At 47.7% G+C, this 14,387-nt stretch overlaps 1 protein-coding gene across 1 annotated transcript in view; it reads right to left on the reverse strand.

The window, feature by feature from the left end:
• Positions 1–14,387, reverse strand: part of LOC121577327 (WD repeat-containing protein on Y chromosome) — a 46,170-nt gene that overhangs the window by 12,282 nt on the left and 19,501 nt on the right. The window contains exon 17 of the mRNA XM_041891090.2: positions 5,547–5,701. Coding sequence (XP_041747024.2) covers positions 5,547–5,701 — 155 coding nt within the window. The remainder of the gene's footprint in view (positions 1–5,546; positions 5,702–14,387) is intronic.

Here is a 14,387-nt window from a genome sequence, read left to right on the forward strand (position 1 = left end):
ATAATGTATGCACTCACTAACTGTAAGTCGCTCTGGATAAGAGCGTCTGCTAAATGACTAAAATGTAAATGGAAAATGTAAAAATGTAAAATGTAGGGCCACTGTGTGTCAGACTCCTGTCGTAGGGCCACTGTGAGTCAGACTCCTGTCGTAGGGCCACTGTGTGTCAGATTCCTGTAGTAGGGCCACTGTGTGTCAGATTCCTGTCGTAGGGCCACTGTGAGTCAGACTCCTGTCGTAGGGCCACTGTGAGTCAGACTCCTGTCGTAGGGCCACTGTGAGTCAGACTCCTGTCGTAGGGCCACTGTGAGTCAGACTCCTGTCGTAGGGCCACTGTGAGTCAGACTCCTGTCGTAGGGCCACTCTGAGTCGTCGTTGTAGGGCCGTCTTCGTTGTCGTCGTCGGGTGAGGTTGTGTCTCTCTCTGGCGGGCTTATATGGCTTATATGGCTTATATGGCTTATATACATAGTTTGGGCTTTGTCGAGTAAAGCTTAAACTATGTATTTAGATTGTAGTTAGGTATTGTAGGTAGTTATCGTGGGTTGTTGTATGTAATTATTGTAGGTTAGTATTGTATTCGGCTGAGCCCGGTGAAGCACGAAGCTAGCTAACCCACTACCTGGACTAGCTAGCGGGTAGCTAAGGGTAACTATTAGCAACTGTGGATAGTTGTTTCACGCCTGAGAGTACCTGTAATTACGCCAGCTAGCTGCCTACAATAATTACATACAATAATGCCTACCATTCAGCTGTTTTTCTAACCTCATTGTCTGAAGCGTTAACGTTAGGTAGTAAGTGGCTACTGTGCTTGAAATTTAGCTAGCTTGTTGCTACCTGGATGGCTACTAAACAATAGCTGGAACGACCTAGCGAACAGACGCGAACTGGCTGAGTCAATTCAGTGGCTAGCTTTGCACTTGGCTAGCTAACAGTAGCTGCTAGGGGTAAGTTATAACCTACATTTGTGTTTTGTTTTTACATACTGGTAGCCAGAGTCGTTCAAGGGAATTCGGGACATGGGTGACTAGTTAACGTTAGCTTGGCTCTCTCTGTGTGTTCTTGCCGTGGGAGGAGGGGTTTCTTCGTTGTCTGAAAGCAATGGCTAGCTAGTATGCTAACAATTCTAGCTAACTAACTGGCTGAATAACTTGACGACGGACTCGCTCAAGCTGTCGGGACTAACCCACAACGTTAGACATGGACACGAATTATCTGCTTGGCGTGTTGACACACTGGTGGTTTGTTGTGGCCGAGTATTGGTGCTAAACCGTGTTGTTGGAGTCCGGCATGCTAGTTGGCTGTGGCGTCATATGACTAGGTGCCCTGGACGATTTTCACGGAAGAATACTGTACCAAGTTAGCTAGCTGAATAAACTAAGTTAGTATATTCCTAGAAAACATTGAACTGCTGTAGTTTACAACAATTATAGTTTCTGAGGTGGAAGTTGGGAGAGTCATATTTGGGTGTTTCAGTGAAACGTAAGTGAGGGAGGCCCCACTCTCGCCTTTCCCAGATGTTTAGTTCATTTCATTCCGATCTCCTTTGCATTATTGTAGCCATTTTCTGTAGCCTGTCAACTATGCCTCTGTCTATCTCTGTTCTCTCCTCTCCGCACAGGCTATACAAACGCCTCACACCGCGTGGCTGCTGCCTCTCTAACCTGGTGGTCCCTGCACGCACCACCCATGTGGAGTTCCAGGTCTCAGGCAGCCTCTGGAACTGCCGTTCTGCTGCCAACAAGGCAGAGTTCATCTCAGCCTATGCTACCCTCCAGTCCCTCGACTTCTTGGCGCTGACGGAAACATGGATTACCACTGAAAACACTGCTACTCCTACTGCTCTCTCCTCGTCTGACCATGTGTTCTCGCATACCCCGAGAGCATCTGGTCAGCGGGGTGGTGGCACAGGAATCCTCATCTCTCCCAAGTGGACATTCTCTCTTTTTCCCCTGACCCATCTGTCTATCTCCTCATTTGAATTCCATGCTGTCACAGTCACTAGCCCATTCAAGCTTAACATTCTTGTCATTTATCGCCCTCCAGGTTCCCTTGGAGAGTTCATCAATGAGCTTGACGCCTTGATAAGTTCCTTTCCTGAGGATGGCTCACCCCTCACAGTTCTGGGTGACTTCAACCTCCCTACGTCTACCTTTGACTCATTTCTCTCTGCCTCCTTCTTTCCACTCCTCTCCTCTTTTGACCTCACCCTCTCACCGTCCCCCCCTACTCACAAGGCAGGCAATACGCTTGACCTCATCTTTACTAGATGCTGTTCTTTTACTAATCTCACTGCAACTCCCCTCCATGTCTCCGACCACTACTTTGTATCCTTTTCTCTCTCGCTCTCCTCCAACACTACTCACTCTGCCCCTACTCAGATGGTAATGCGCCGTCGCAACCTTCAATCTCTCTCTCCCGCTACTCTCTCCTCTTCCATCCTATCATCTCTTCCCTCTGCTCAATCCTTCTGCCTCCAATCTCCTGATTATGCCTCCTCAACCCTCCTCTCCTCCCTTTCTGCATCCTTTGACTCTCTATGTCCCCTATCCTCCCGGCCAGCTCGGTCCTCCCCTCCTGCTCCGTGGCTTGATGACTCATTGCGAGCTCACAGAACAGGGCTCTGGGCAGCCGAGCGGAAATGGAGGAAAACTAGACTCCCTGCGGACCTGGCATCTTTTCACTCACTCCTCTCTACATTTTCTTCATCTGTTTCTGCTGATAAAGCCACTTTCTACCACTCTAAATTCCAAGCATCTGCCTCTAACCCTAGGAAGCTCTTTGCCACCTTCTCCTCCCTGCTGAATCCTCCTCCCCCTCCCCCCTCTTCTCTCTCTGTGGATGACTTCGTCAACCATTTTGAAAAGAAGGTTGACGACATCCGATCCTCGTTTGTTAAGTCAAATGACACTGCTGGTCCTGCTCACACTGCCCTACCTGGTCCTGCTCACACTGCCACTGTGTGTCCGACTCCTGTCGTAGGGCCACTGTGTGTCAGACTCTTGTCGTAGGGCCACTGTATCTAGGACTCCTGTCGTAGGGCCACTGTGTCTAGGACTCCTGTCATAGGGCCACTGTGAGTCAGACTCCTGTCGTAGGGCCACTGTGTGTCAGACTCCTGTTGTAGGGCCACTGTGTGTCAGATTCCTGTTGTAGGGCCACTGTGTGTCAGATTCCTGTTGTAGGGCCACTGTGTGTCAGACTCCTGTCATAGGGCCACTGTGTGTCAGACTCTTGTCGTAGGGCCACTGTGTGTCTGTGCTAGTGCGTGTGTTGAGGCGTGAGGAAACATAACCAGCTAACCCTTGGAGGTCAGTCTCAGCTTTCAACAGGTCTCACAGAGTGTAGAAATAATCACTATTGTAATGTGGTAGTGATTTTCCTTGTGGTTCTGGATTCATCCACTTTTCAGTCCGTGGCCTGTATCAAGGGTTGGAACGGTTCAAGGAACAGAACCGAAAACAACAAAATTATTTGAGGAACAGAGCCCAAACCGAAAGTGATCTATACTTTTCCGGAAAAGAACCGTTATTTTTAAAAACATGGGAACCGGTTAATAACTGCATTTTTTCCCTTTCCCACAAAAATCGCAACAAAGAGCCTATTGCAAAGCCCTCACTCTATCACTCAGAAAGTTATTCCATCGTCTGCCTGCCAGCTGGAACTCTCTGCCAGTGGAGATCGCCGCTTCATTTGGCAAGGGCGTTCACTTCAACACGTTCGGTGGTAATCCTGTGGCTTGTGCCATCGCCTCATCTGTTCTGGATACCATGGAGGAGGACGGCACGCAGCAGATCAGCCATGACGTGGGGACCTATCTGCTGACAGAGCTGGCCAAGATGAGGGACAAGTATGAGATCATTGGGGATGTCAGAGGGAAAGGACTGCAGATCGGAGTGGAGATGGTGAAAGATAAGGCGAGCCGCAAACCTCTTCCACCAGCAGCCATGAGCGAGATCTTCGAAGACACCAAAGACATGGGTGTTCTGATCGGGAAGGGAGGAGTGTATGGACAGACGTTCCGGATCAAGCCCCCTATGTGTATCACCAGGGACGATGCAGACTTCTTCTTGGCTGTGTTTAACCAGGCCCTACACAACTACATGGAAGATCATCATTAGGATGGCTTTCACCTGGTCACTTCTTTCACATAGATCAAAGGAGGAGGAGGGAACTGGTTTTTAGACAATTGAGACAGGCACTTCAATCACCATCTATCTGTCCATCCATGTGAGTAAGATGATTTACTAAGAAAGACTCTGGACTGGAGGACCCTCATCTCTCCCACACGATGCACAATATCATCAACACTCAAAGAGTCCTACATGCATAATACATGAAGATAGCGTTGATGTAGCCTGACCCCAGGTCTGTTTGTCTTGCATGACCACGATCATTTGGAGTTTGTTTTACAGCACCAACAGATCTGGGACCAGGCTAGCGTTGGCGTGTCAGTCCACTGGATATGAGCACAGCCTTAACCAGAGTTTGATATTGCACCATGCCTTCTGTTAAAATTGACTACATGGGGAGGTAGCTCAGTTGGTAGAGCATGGCGTTTGCAACGCCAGGGTTGTGGGTTCGATAAAATAATGTATGCGCTAACTGTAAGTCGCTCTGGATAAGAGCGTCTGCTAAATGACTAAAATGTAAATATGTAATGTGTGTCAGACTCTTGTCGTAGGGCCACTGTATCTAGGACTCCTGTCGTAGGGCCACTGTGTCTAGGACTCCTGTCATAGGGCCACTGTGAGTCAGACTCCTGTCATAGGGCCACTGTGTGTCAGACTCCTGTCGTAGGGCCACTGTGTGTCAGACTCCTGTCGTAGGGCCACTGTGTGTAGGATTCCTGTCGTAGGGCCACTGTGTGTCAGACTCCTGTCATAGGGCCACTGTGTGTCAGACTCCTGTCGTAGGGCCACTGTGTGTCAGACTCCTGTCGTAGGGCCACTGTGTGTCAGACTCCTGTCATAGGGCCACCGTGTGTCAGACTCCTGTCATAGGGCCACTGTGTGTCAGACTCCTGTCGTAGGGCCACTGTGTGTCTGACTCCTGTCGTAGGGCCACTGGGTGTCAGATTCCTGTTGTAGGGCCACTGTGTGTCTGACTCCTGTCGTAGGGCCACCGTGTGTCAGACTCCTGTTGTAGGGCCACTGTGTGTCAGACTCCTGTTGTAGGGCCACTGTGTGTCAGATTCCTGTCGTAGGGCCACTGGGTGTCAGATTCCTGTTGTAGGGCCACTGTGTGTCAGACTCCTGTCGTAGGGCCACCGTGTGTCAGACTCCTGTTGTAGGGCCACTGTGTGTCAGACTCCTGTTGTAGGGCCACTGTGTGTAGGACTCCTGTCGTAGGGCCAGTGTGTAGGACTCCTGTCGTAGGGCCAGTGTGTAGGACTCCTGTCGTAGGGCCACCGTGTGTCAGACTCCTGTCGTAGGGCCACTGTGTGTGCAGGTTTTTGTTGTATTTATGTTTGTATGTGTGTGTGTGTTTGTGTCCATGCGTGTGGGCCTGTGTGTGTGAGCACACCTGTTTGTTGCTAATAGTTACCTTCATAAAGACATTGCGCTGGTGAACCATGACCCCCGCTGAAAATAGCAGATTTTTGACCTGTGACCTCGCTGCTCTGTGATTGGTCACTTTCACTCTCACTCTTCTCCTCCCTTTCTTCCTTCTCCCCATCAGCCAGGTCATTTAGCTGGTCTCTGTATAGAAAACAACTAGGTCATTTAGTTGGTCTCTGTATAGAAAACAACTAGGTCATTTAGTTGGTCTCTGTATAGAAAACAGCCAGGCCGTTTAGTTGGTCGGTGTACAGAAAACAGCCAGGTCATTTAGTTGGTCTATGTATAGAAAACAGCCAGATCATTTAGCTGGTCTCTGTATAGAAAACAGCCAGGTCATTTACATGGTCTTTGTATAGTGTGACACTCTGGCTCCGGGACTTTTGTATTTGAGCCAGGGTGTATTTATTTTGTTGGGTTTTGTTGTGGGGTTTTGTTGTATAGGGTGTATTCGTTTGGTTGTGTTTTGGGTGAGTTATTTGTAGTGTCGTGTGACTCCCAATCGGAGGTAACGAGTGTCAGCTGTCGGCTCGTTATCTCTGATTGGGAGCCATATTTAAACTGTTTGTGTTCTCATGAGGGTTGTGGGTTTTTGTTCCTGTTTAGTCTTTGTCACTATTGGACGTCTCATTCGTCGCTTTGGTTTGTTGTTTTTGGTTGCTTTAAGTAATAAAGTCAACATGTTCTTTTCACTCGCTGCGCCTTGGTCTCCTTCACTCCTCGACGAACGTGACAGAAAAACCCACCGTAAAAGGACCAAGCAGCGTGTCAAGCGGCAACAGGACCTACCTACACAGGATTTATGGACGCCTATCAAGGATTCATGGACATGGGAGGAGATACTGGATGGAAAGGGTCCTTGGGCACAACCGGGAGAATATCGCCGCCCTCGTGAAGAGCTGGAGGCAGCTAGAGCCGAGAGGAGGCGATATGAGGAGGCAGCACGGAGGCAAGGCTGGAGGCCCGAGAGTACTACCCAAAAATTTCTTGGGGGGGGGCTTAAAGGGAGTGTGGCGAAGTCAGGTAGGAGACCTGCGCCTACTCCCTGGACTTACCGTGGAGAGCGAGAGTACGGGCAGACACCGTGTTACGCAGTAGAGCGCATGGTGTCTCCTGTACGCAGGCATAGCCCGGTTCGGTACATTCCAGCTCCACGTATCGGCCGGGTTAGAGTGAGCGTTGAGCCAGATGTCATGAAGTCGGCCCAACGCATCCGGCTACCAGTGCGTCTCCTCGGGCGGCGTACATGGCACCAGCCTTACGCATGGTGTTCCCGGTTCGCCCACATAGGCCGGGTGCGGGTTAGTCCACCTCCCCGTACTGGTCGGGCGACGGGGAGCATCAACCCAGGTAAGGTTGGTCAGGCTCAGTGCTCAAGGGAGCCAGTAAGCCTGCACGGTCCGGTATTTCCGGCGCCACCTCCCCGCTCCAGCCCAGTACCACCAGGGCCTACACCACGCACTAGGCTTCCTGTACGTCTGCAGAGCCCTGTGTCTCCTCCACGCACTAGCTGGATGGTGCGTGTCTCCAGCCTTTTCCCACCAGTGCCTACACCACGCACCAAGCCTCCTGTGTGTCCCCCGAGTCCTGTGCGTCCTGTTGCTGCTCTCCGCACTAGGCCTTATGTGCGTCCCCAGGGTCCAGCATGCCCTGTTCCTGCTCTCCGCACTAGGCCTTATGTGCGTCCCCAGGGTCCAGCATGCCCTGTTGCTTCTCCCCGCACTAGCCCTGAGATGCGTGTCCTCAGCCCGGTACCTCCAGTTCCGGCACCACGCACCAGGCCTACGGTGCGCCTCAGACGGCCAGAGTCTGCCGTCTGCCCAACGGGGCCTGAACTGCCCGTCTGCCCTAAGGCGCTTGAACTGGCCATCTGTACTGAGCCTGCAAAGCCGCCCGTCTGCCATGAGCCTTCAAAGCCGTCCGCCAGACCGGAGCCGCTAGAGCCTTCCGCCAGACAGGATCAGCCAGAGCCTTCCGCCAGACAGGATCAGCCAGAGCCTTCCGCCAGCCATGAGCAGCCAGATCCGTCAGCCAGCCATGAGCAGCCAGATCCGTCCAGCCAGCCATGAGCGGCCAGATCCGTCAGCCAGCCATGAGCAGCCAGATCCGTCGGCCAGCCACGAGCAGCCAGATCCGTCAGCCAGCCATGAGCAGCCAGATCCGTCAGCCAGCCATGAGCAGCCAGATCCGTCAGCCAGCCACGAGCAGCCAGATCCGTCAGCCAGCCGCGAGCAGCCAGATCCGTCAGCCAGCCATGAGCAGCCAGATCTTTCAGCCAGCCATGAGCCGTCCAGCCAGGATCCGCCAGAGCCGTCCAGCCAGGATCCGCCAGAGCCAGCCAGCCAGGATCCGCCATTGAGTCCGGTGCTGTCCCTTAGCCCGATGCTGTCCCTTAGCCCGGTGCTGCCCCTTATCCTGGTGCTGCCTCTTAGCCCGGTGCTGCCCCTAAATCCAGGTGGGGTAAGTTGGAGGGTGGTCATGTGGAGGAGGCTAGGGAAGCGGGTGGTGACTAAGGTGGGGTGGGGACCACGACCAGGGCCAGAACCGCCACTGTGGACAGACGCCCACCCAGACCCTCCCCTAGACTGTATGCTGGTGCGCCCGGAGGTCGCACCTTTAGGGGGGGGTACTGTGACACTCTGGCTCCGGGACTTTTGTATTTGAGCCAGGGTGTATTTGTTTTGTTGGGTTTTGTTGTGGGGTTTTGTTGTATAGGGTGTATTCGTTTGGTTGTGTTTTGGGTGAGTTATTTGTAGTGTCGTGTGACTCCCAATCGGAGGTAACGAGTGTCAGCTGTCGGCTCGTTATCTCTGATTGGGAGCCATATTTAAACTGTTTGTGTTCTCATGAGGGTTGTGGGTTTTTGTTCCTGTTTAGTCTTTGTCACTATTGGACTTCTCATTCGTCGCTTTGGTTTGTTGTTTTTGGTTGCTTTAAGTAATAAAGTCAACATGTTCTTTTCACTCGCTGCGCCTTGGTCTCCTTCACTCCTCGACGAACATGACATATAGAAAACAGCCAGGTCATTTAGCTGGTCTCCGTATAGAAAACAGCCAGATCGTTTAACTGGTCTCTGCATAGAAAAAAACAGCAGTTTACCTGGTTCTGTATAGAAAACAGCCAGGTCGTTTAGTTGGTCTCTGTATAGAAAACATTCTGGTCGTTTAGTTGGTCTCTGTATAGAAAACAGCCAGGTCATTTAGCTGGTCTCTGCATAGAAATCAGCCGTTTACCTGGTTCTGTATAGAAAACAGCCAGGTCGTTTAGTTGGTCTCTGTATAGAAAACAGCCAGGCCATTTAGATGATCTCTGTATAAAAAACAGCCAGGGCGTTTAGCTGGTCTCTGTATAGAAAACAGCCAGGTCGTTTAGTTGGTCTCTGTATAGAAAACAGCCGTTTACCTGGTTCTGTATAGAAAACAGCCAGGTCGTTTAGTTGATCTTTGTATAGAAAACAGCCATGGCGTTTAGCTGGTCTCTGTATAGACAACAGCCAGGTCATTTAGTTGGTCTAAGTATGGAAAGCAGCCAAGTCATTTAGCTGGTCTCTGTATAGAAAACAGCCAGGCCATTTAGTTGGTCTCTGTATAGAAAACAGCCAAGTCATTTAGCTGGTCTCTGTATAGAAAACAGCCAGGCCATTTAGTTGGTCTCTGTATAGAAAACAGCCAGGTCATTTAGTTGGTCTCTGTATAGATAACAGCCAGGTCGTTTAGTTAGTCTCTGTATATAAAACAGCCAGGTCATTTAGCTGGTCTCTGCATAGAAAACAGCCATATACCTGGTTCTGTATAGAAAACAGCCAGGTCGTTTAGTTGGTCTTTGTGTAGAAAACAGCCAGGCCATTTAGTTGGTCTCTGTATTAAAAACAGCCAGGTCGTTTAGCTGGTCTCTGTACAGAAAACAGCCAGGTCGTTTAGTTGGTCTAAGTATGGAAAGCAGCCGTTTAGCTGGTTCAGAATAGAGAACAGCCAGGTCATTTAGCTGGTCTCTGTATAGAAAACAACTAGGTCATTTAGTTGGTCTCTGTATAGAAAACAACTAGGTCATTTAGTTGGTCTCTGTATAGAAAACAGCCAGGCCGTTTAGTTGGTCGGTGTATAGAAAACAGCCAGGTCATTTAGTTGGTCTATGTATAGAAAACAGCCAGATCATTTAGCTGGTCTCTGTATAGAAAACAGCCAGGTCATTTACATGGTCTTTGTATAGAAAACAGCCAGGTCATTTAGCTGGTCTCCGTATAGAAAACAGCCAGCTCGTTTAACTGGTCTCTGCATAGAAAAAAACAGCCGTTTACCTGGTTCTGTATAGAAAACAGCCAGGTCGTTTAGTTGGTCTCTGTATAGAAAACATTCTGGTCGTTTAGTTGGTCTCTGTATAGAAAACAGCCAGGTCATTTAGCTGGTCTCTGCATAGAAATCAGCCGTTTACCTGGTTCTGTATAGAAAACAGCCAGGTCGTTTAGTTGGTCTCTGTATAGAAAACAGCCAGGCCATTTAGATGATCTCTGTATAAAAAACAGCCAGGGCGTTTAGCTGGTCTCTGTATAGAAAACAGCCAGGTCGTTTAGTTGGTCTCTGTATAGAAAACAGCCGTTTACCTGGTTCTGTATAGAAAACAGCCAGGTCGTTTAGTTGATCTTTGTATAGAAAACAGCCAGGGCGTTTAGCTGGTCTCTGTATAGACAACAGCCAGGTCATTTAGTTGGTCTAAGTATGGAAAGCAGCCAAGTCATTTAGCTGGTCTCTGTATAGAAAACAGCCAGGCCATTTAGTTGGTCTCTGTATAGAAAACAGCCAAGTCATTTAGCTGGTCTCTGTATAGAAAACAGCCAGGCCATTTAGTTGGTCTCTGTATAGAAAACAGCCAGGTCATTTAGTTGGTCTCTGTATAGAAAACAGCCAGGTCGTTTAGTTAGTCTCTGTATATAAAACAGCCAGGTCATTTAGCTGGTCTCTGCATAGAAAACAGCCATATACCTGGTTCTGTATAGAAAACAGCCAGGTCGTTTAGTTGGTCTTTGTGTAGAAAACAGCCAGGCCATTTAGTTGGTCTCTGTATTAAAAACAGCCAGGTCGTTTAGCTGGTCTCTGTACAGAAAACAGCCAGGTCGTTTAGTTGGTCTAAGTATGGAAAGCAGCCGTTTAGCTGGTTCAGAATAGAGAACAGCCAGGTTGTTTAGCTGGTCTCTGTATAGAAAACAGCCAGGTCATTTAGTTGGTCTCAGAATAGAAAACAGTCAGGTAATTTAGTTGGTCTGTGTATAGAAAACAGACAGGTCGTTTAGCTGGTATCTGTACAGAAAACAGCCAGGCCATTTAGTTGGTCGGTGTATAGAAAACAGCCAGGTCATTTAGTTGGTCTATGTATAGAAAACAGCCAGATCATTTAGCTGGTCTCTGTATAGAAAACAGCCAGGTCATTTAGCTTGTCTCTGTATAGAAAACAGCCAGGTATTTAGTTGGTCTCTGTATAGAAAACAGCCAGGTCATTTAGTTGGTCTCTGTATAGAAAACAGCCAGGTCATTTAGTTGGTCTCTGTATAGAAAACAGCCAGGTCATTTAGTTAGTCTCTGTATATAAAACAGCCAGGTCATTTAGCTGGTCTCTGCATAGAAAACAGCCGTTTACCTGGTTCTGTATAGAGAACAGGCAGGTCGTTTAGTTGGTCTCTGTATGGAAAACAGCCAGGCCATTTAGTAGGTCTCTATATAGAAAACAGCCAGGTCGTTTAGTTGGTCTATGTATGGAAAGAAGCCATTTAGCTGGTTCTGTGTAGAGAACAGCCAGGTCGTTTAGTTGGTCTCTGTATAGAAAACAGCCAGGCCATTTAGTAGGTCTCTATATAGAAAACAGCCAGGTCGTTTAGTTGGTCTATGTATGGAAAGCAGCCATTTAGCTGGTTCTGTGTAGAGAACAGCCAGGGCGTTTAGCTGGTCTCTGTATAGAAAACAGCCAGCTCGTTTAGCTGGTATCTGTATAGAAAACAGCCAGGTCATTTAGTTGGTCTCAGAATAGAAAACAGTCAGGTAATTTAGTTGGTCTATGTATAGAAAACAGCCAGATCGTTTAGTTGGTCTCTGTATAGAAAACAGCCAGGCCATTTAGTTGGTCGGTGTATAGAAAACAGCCAGGTCATTTAGTTGGTCTCTGTATAGAAAACTGCCAGGTCATTTAGTTGGTCTCTGTATAGAAAACAGCCAGGTCATTTAGCTGGTCTCTGTATAGAAAACAGCCAGGTCATTTAGTTGGTTTCTGTATAGAAAACAGCATATAGGTCATTTAGTTGGTCTCTGTATAGAAAACAGCCAGGCCATTTAGTTGGTCTCTGTATAGAAAACAGCCTATAGGTCATTTATTTTGTCTCTGTATAGAAAACAGCCAGGTCATTTAGTTGGTCTCTGTATAGAAAACAGCAAAGTCATTTAGTTGGTCTCTGTATAGAAAACAGCCAGGTCATTTAGCTGGTCTCTGTATAGAAAACAGCCAGGCCATTTAGTTGGTCTCTGTATATAAAACAGACAGGTCATTTAGCTGGTCTTTGCATAGAAAACAGCCGTTTACCTGGTTCTGTATAGAAAACAGCCAGGCCATTTAGTTGGTCTCTGTATAAAAAACAGCCAGGTCGTTTAGCTGGTCTCTGTATAGTAAACAGCCAGGTCGTTTAGTTGGTCTAAGTATGGAAAGCAGCCGTTTAGCTGGTTCAGTATAGAGAACAGCCAGGTTGTTTAGTTGGTCTCTGTATAGAAAACAGCCAGGGCGTTTAGCTGGTCTCTGTATAGAAAACAGCCAGGTCGTTTAGTTGGTCTCTGTATAGAAAACAGCCGTTTACCTGGTTCTGTATAGAAAACAGCCAGGTCGTTTAGTTGATCTTTGTATAGAAAACAGGCAGGTCGTTTAGTTGGTCTCTGTATAGAAAACAGCCTGGCCATTTAGTAGGTCTCTATATAGAAAACAGCCAGGTCGTTTAGTTGGTCTATGTATGGAAAGCAGCCATTTAGCTGGTTCTGTGTAGAGAACAGCCAGGTCGTTTAGTTGGTCTCTGTATAGAAAACAGCCAGGGCGTTTAGCTGGTCTCTGTATAGAAAACAGCCAGCTCGTTTAGCTGGTATCTGTATAGAAAACAGCTAGGTCATTTAGTTGGTCTCAGAATAGAAAACAGTCAGGTAATTTAGTTGGTCTATGTATAAAAAACAGCCAGGGCGTTTAGCTGGTCTCTGTATAGAAAACAGCCAGGTCGTTTAGTTGGTCTCTGTATAGAAAACAGCCGTTTACCTGGTTCTGTATAGAAAACAGCCATGTCGTTTAGTTGATCTTTGTATAGAAAACAGCCAGGGCGTTTAGCTGGTCTCTGTATAGACAACAGCCAGGTCATTTAGTTGGTCTAAGTATGGAAAGCAGCCAAGTCATTTAGCTGGTCTCTGTATAGAAAACAGCCAGGCCATTTAGTTGGTCTCTGTATAGAAAACAGCCTATAGGTCATTTATTTTGTCTCTGTATAGAAAACAGCCAGGTCATTTAGTTGGTCTCTGTATAGAAAACAGCAAAGTCATTTAGTTGGTCTCTGTATAGATAACAGCCAGGTCATTTAGCTGGTCTCTGTATAGAAAACAGCCAGGCCATTTAGTTGGTCTCTGTATATAAAACAGCCAGGTCATTTAGCTGGTCTCTGCATAGAAAACAGCCGTTTACCTGGTTCTGTATAGAAAACAGCCAGGCCATTTAGTTGGTCTCTGTATAAAAAACAGCCAGGTCGTTTAGCTGGTCTCTGTATAGAAAACAGCCAGGTCGTTTAGTTGGTCTAAGTATGGAAAGCAACCATTTAGCTGGTTCAGTATAGAGAACAGCCAGGTTGTTTAGTTGGTCTCTGTATAGAAAACAGCCAGGGCGTTTAGCTGGTCTCTGTATAGAAAACAGCCAGGTCGTTTAGTTGGTCTCTGTATAGAAAACAGCCGTTTACCTGGTTCTGTATAGAAAACAGCCAGGTCGTTTAGTTGATCTTTGTATAGAAAACAGCCAGGGCGTTTAGCTGGTCTCTGTATAGAAAACAGCCAGGTCATTTAGTTGTTCTCTGTGTAGAAAACAGCCAGGCCATTTAGTTAGTCTCTGTATAAAAAACAGCCAGGTCGTTTAGCTGGTCTCTTTATAGAAAACAGCCAGGTTGTTTAGTTGGTCTAAGTATGGAAATCAGCCGTTTAGCTGGTTCAGAATAGAGAACAGCCAGGTCGTTTAGGTAGTCTCTGTATAGAAAACAGCCGTTTAGCTGGTTCTGTATAGAAAACAGCCAGGTCGTTTAGTTGGTCTTTGTATAGAAAACAGCCAGGTCGTTTAGTTGGTCTCTGTATAGAAAATAGCAAGGTCATTTAGTTGGTCTCTGTATAGATAATAGCCAGGTCATTTAGTGGTCTCTGTATAGAAAACAGCCAGGTCGTTTAGTTGATCTCTGTATAGAAAACAGCCAGGGCGTTTAGCTGGTCTCTGTATAGAAAACAGCCAGGTCATTTAGCTGGTCTCTGTATAGAAAACAGCCAGGTCATTTAGTTGGTCTCTGTATAGAAAACTGCCAGGTCATTTAGTTGGTCTCTGTATAGAAAACAGCCAGGTCATTTAGCTGGTCTCTGTATAGAAAACAGCCAGGCCATTTAGTTGGTCTCTGTATAGAGAACAGCTAGGTCATTTAGTTGGTCTCTGTATAGAAAACAGCCAGGTCATTTAGCTGGTCTCTGCATAGAAAACAGCCGTTTACCTGGTTCTGTATAGAAAACAGCCAGGTCATTTAGTTGGTCTCTGTATAGAAAACAGCCAGGTCATTTAGCTGGTCTCTGCA

Source organism: Coregonus clupeaformis, chromosome 1, assembly GCF_020615455.1.
Source record: "Coregonus clupeaformis isolate EN_2021a chromosome 1, ASM2061545v1, whole genome shotgun sequence".
In the NCBI taxonomy this organism is placed as follows: Eukaryota; Metazoa; Chordata; class Actinopteri; order Salmoniformes; family Salmonidae; genus Coregonus; species Coregonus clupeaformis.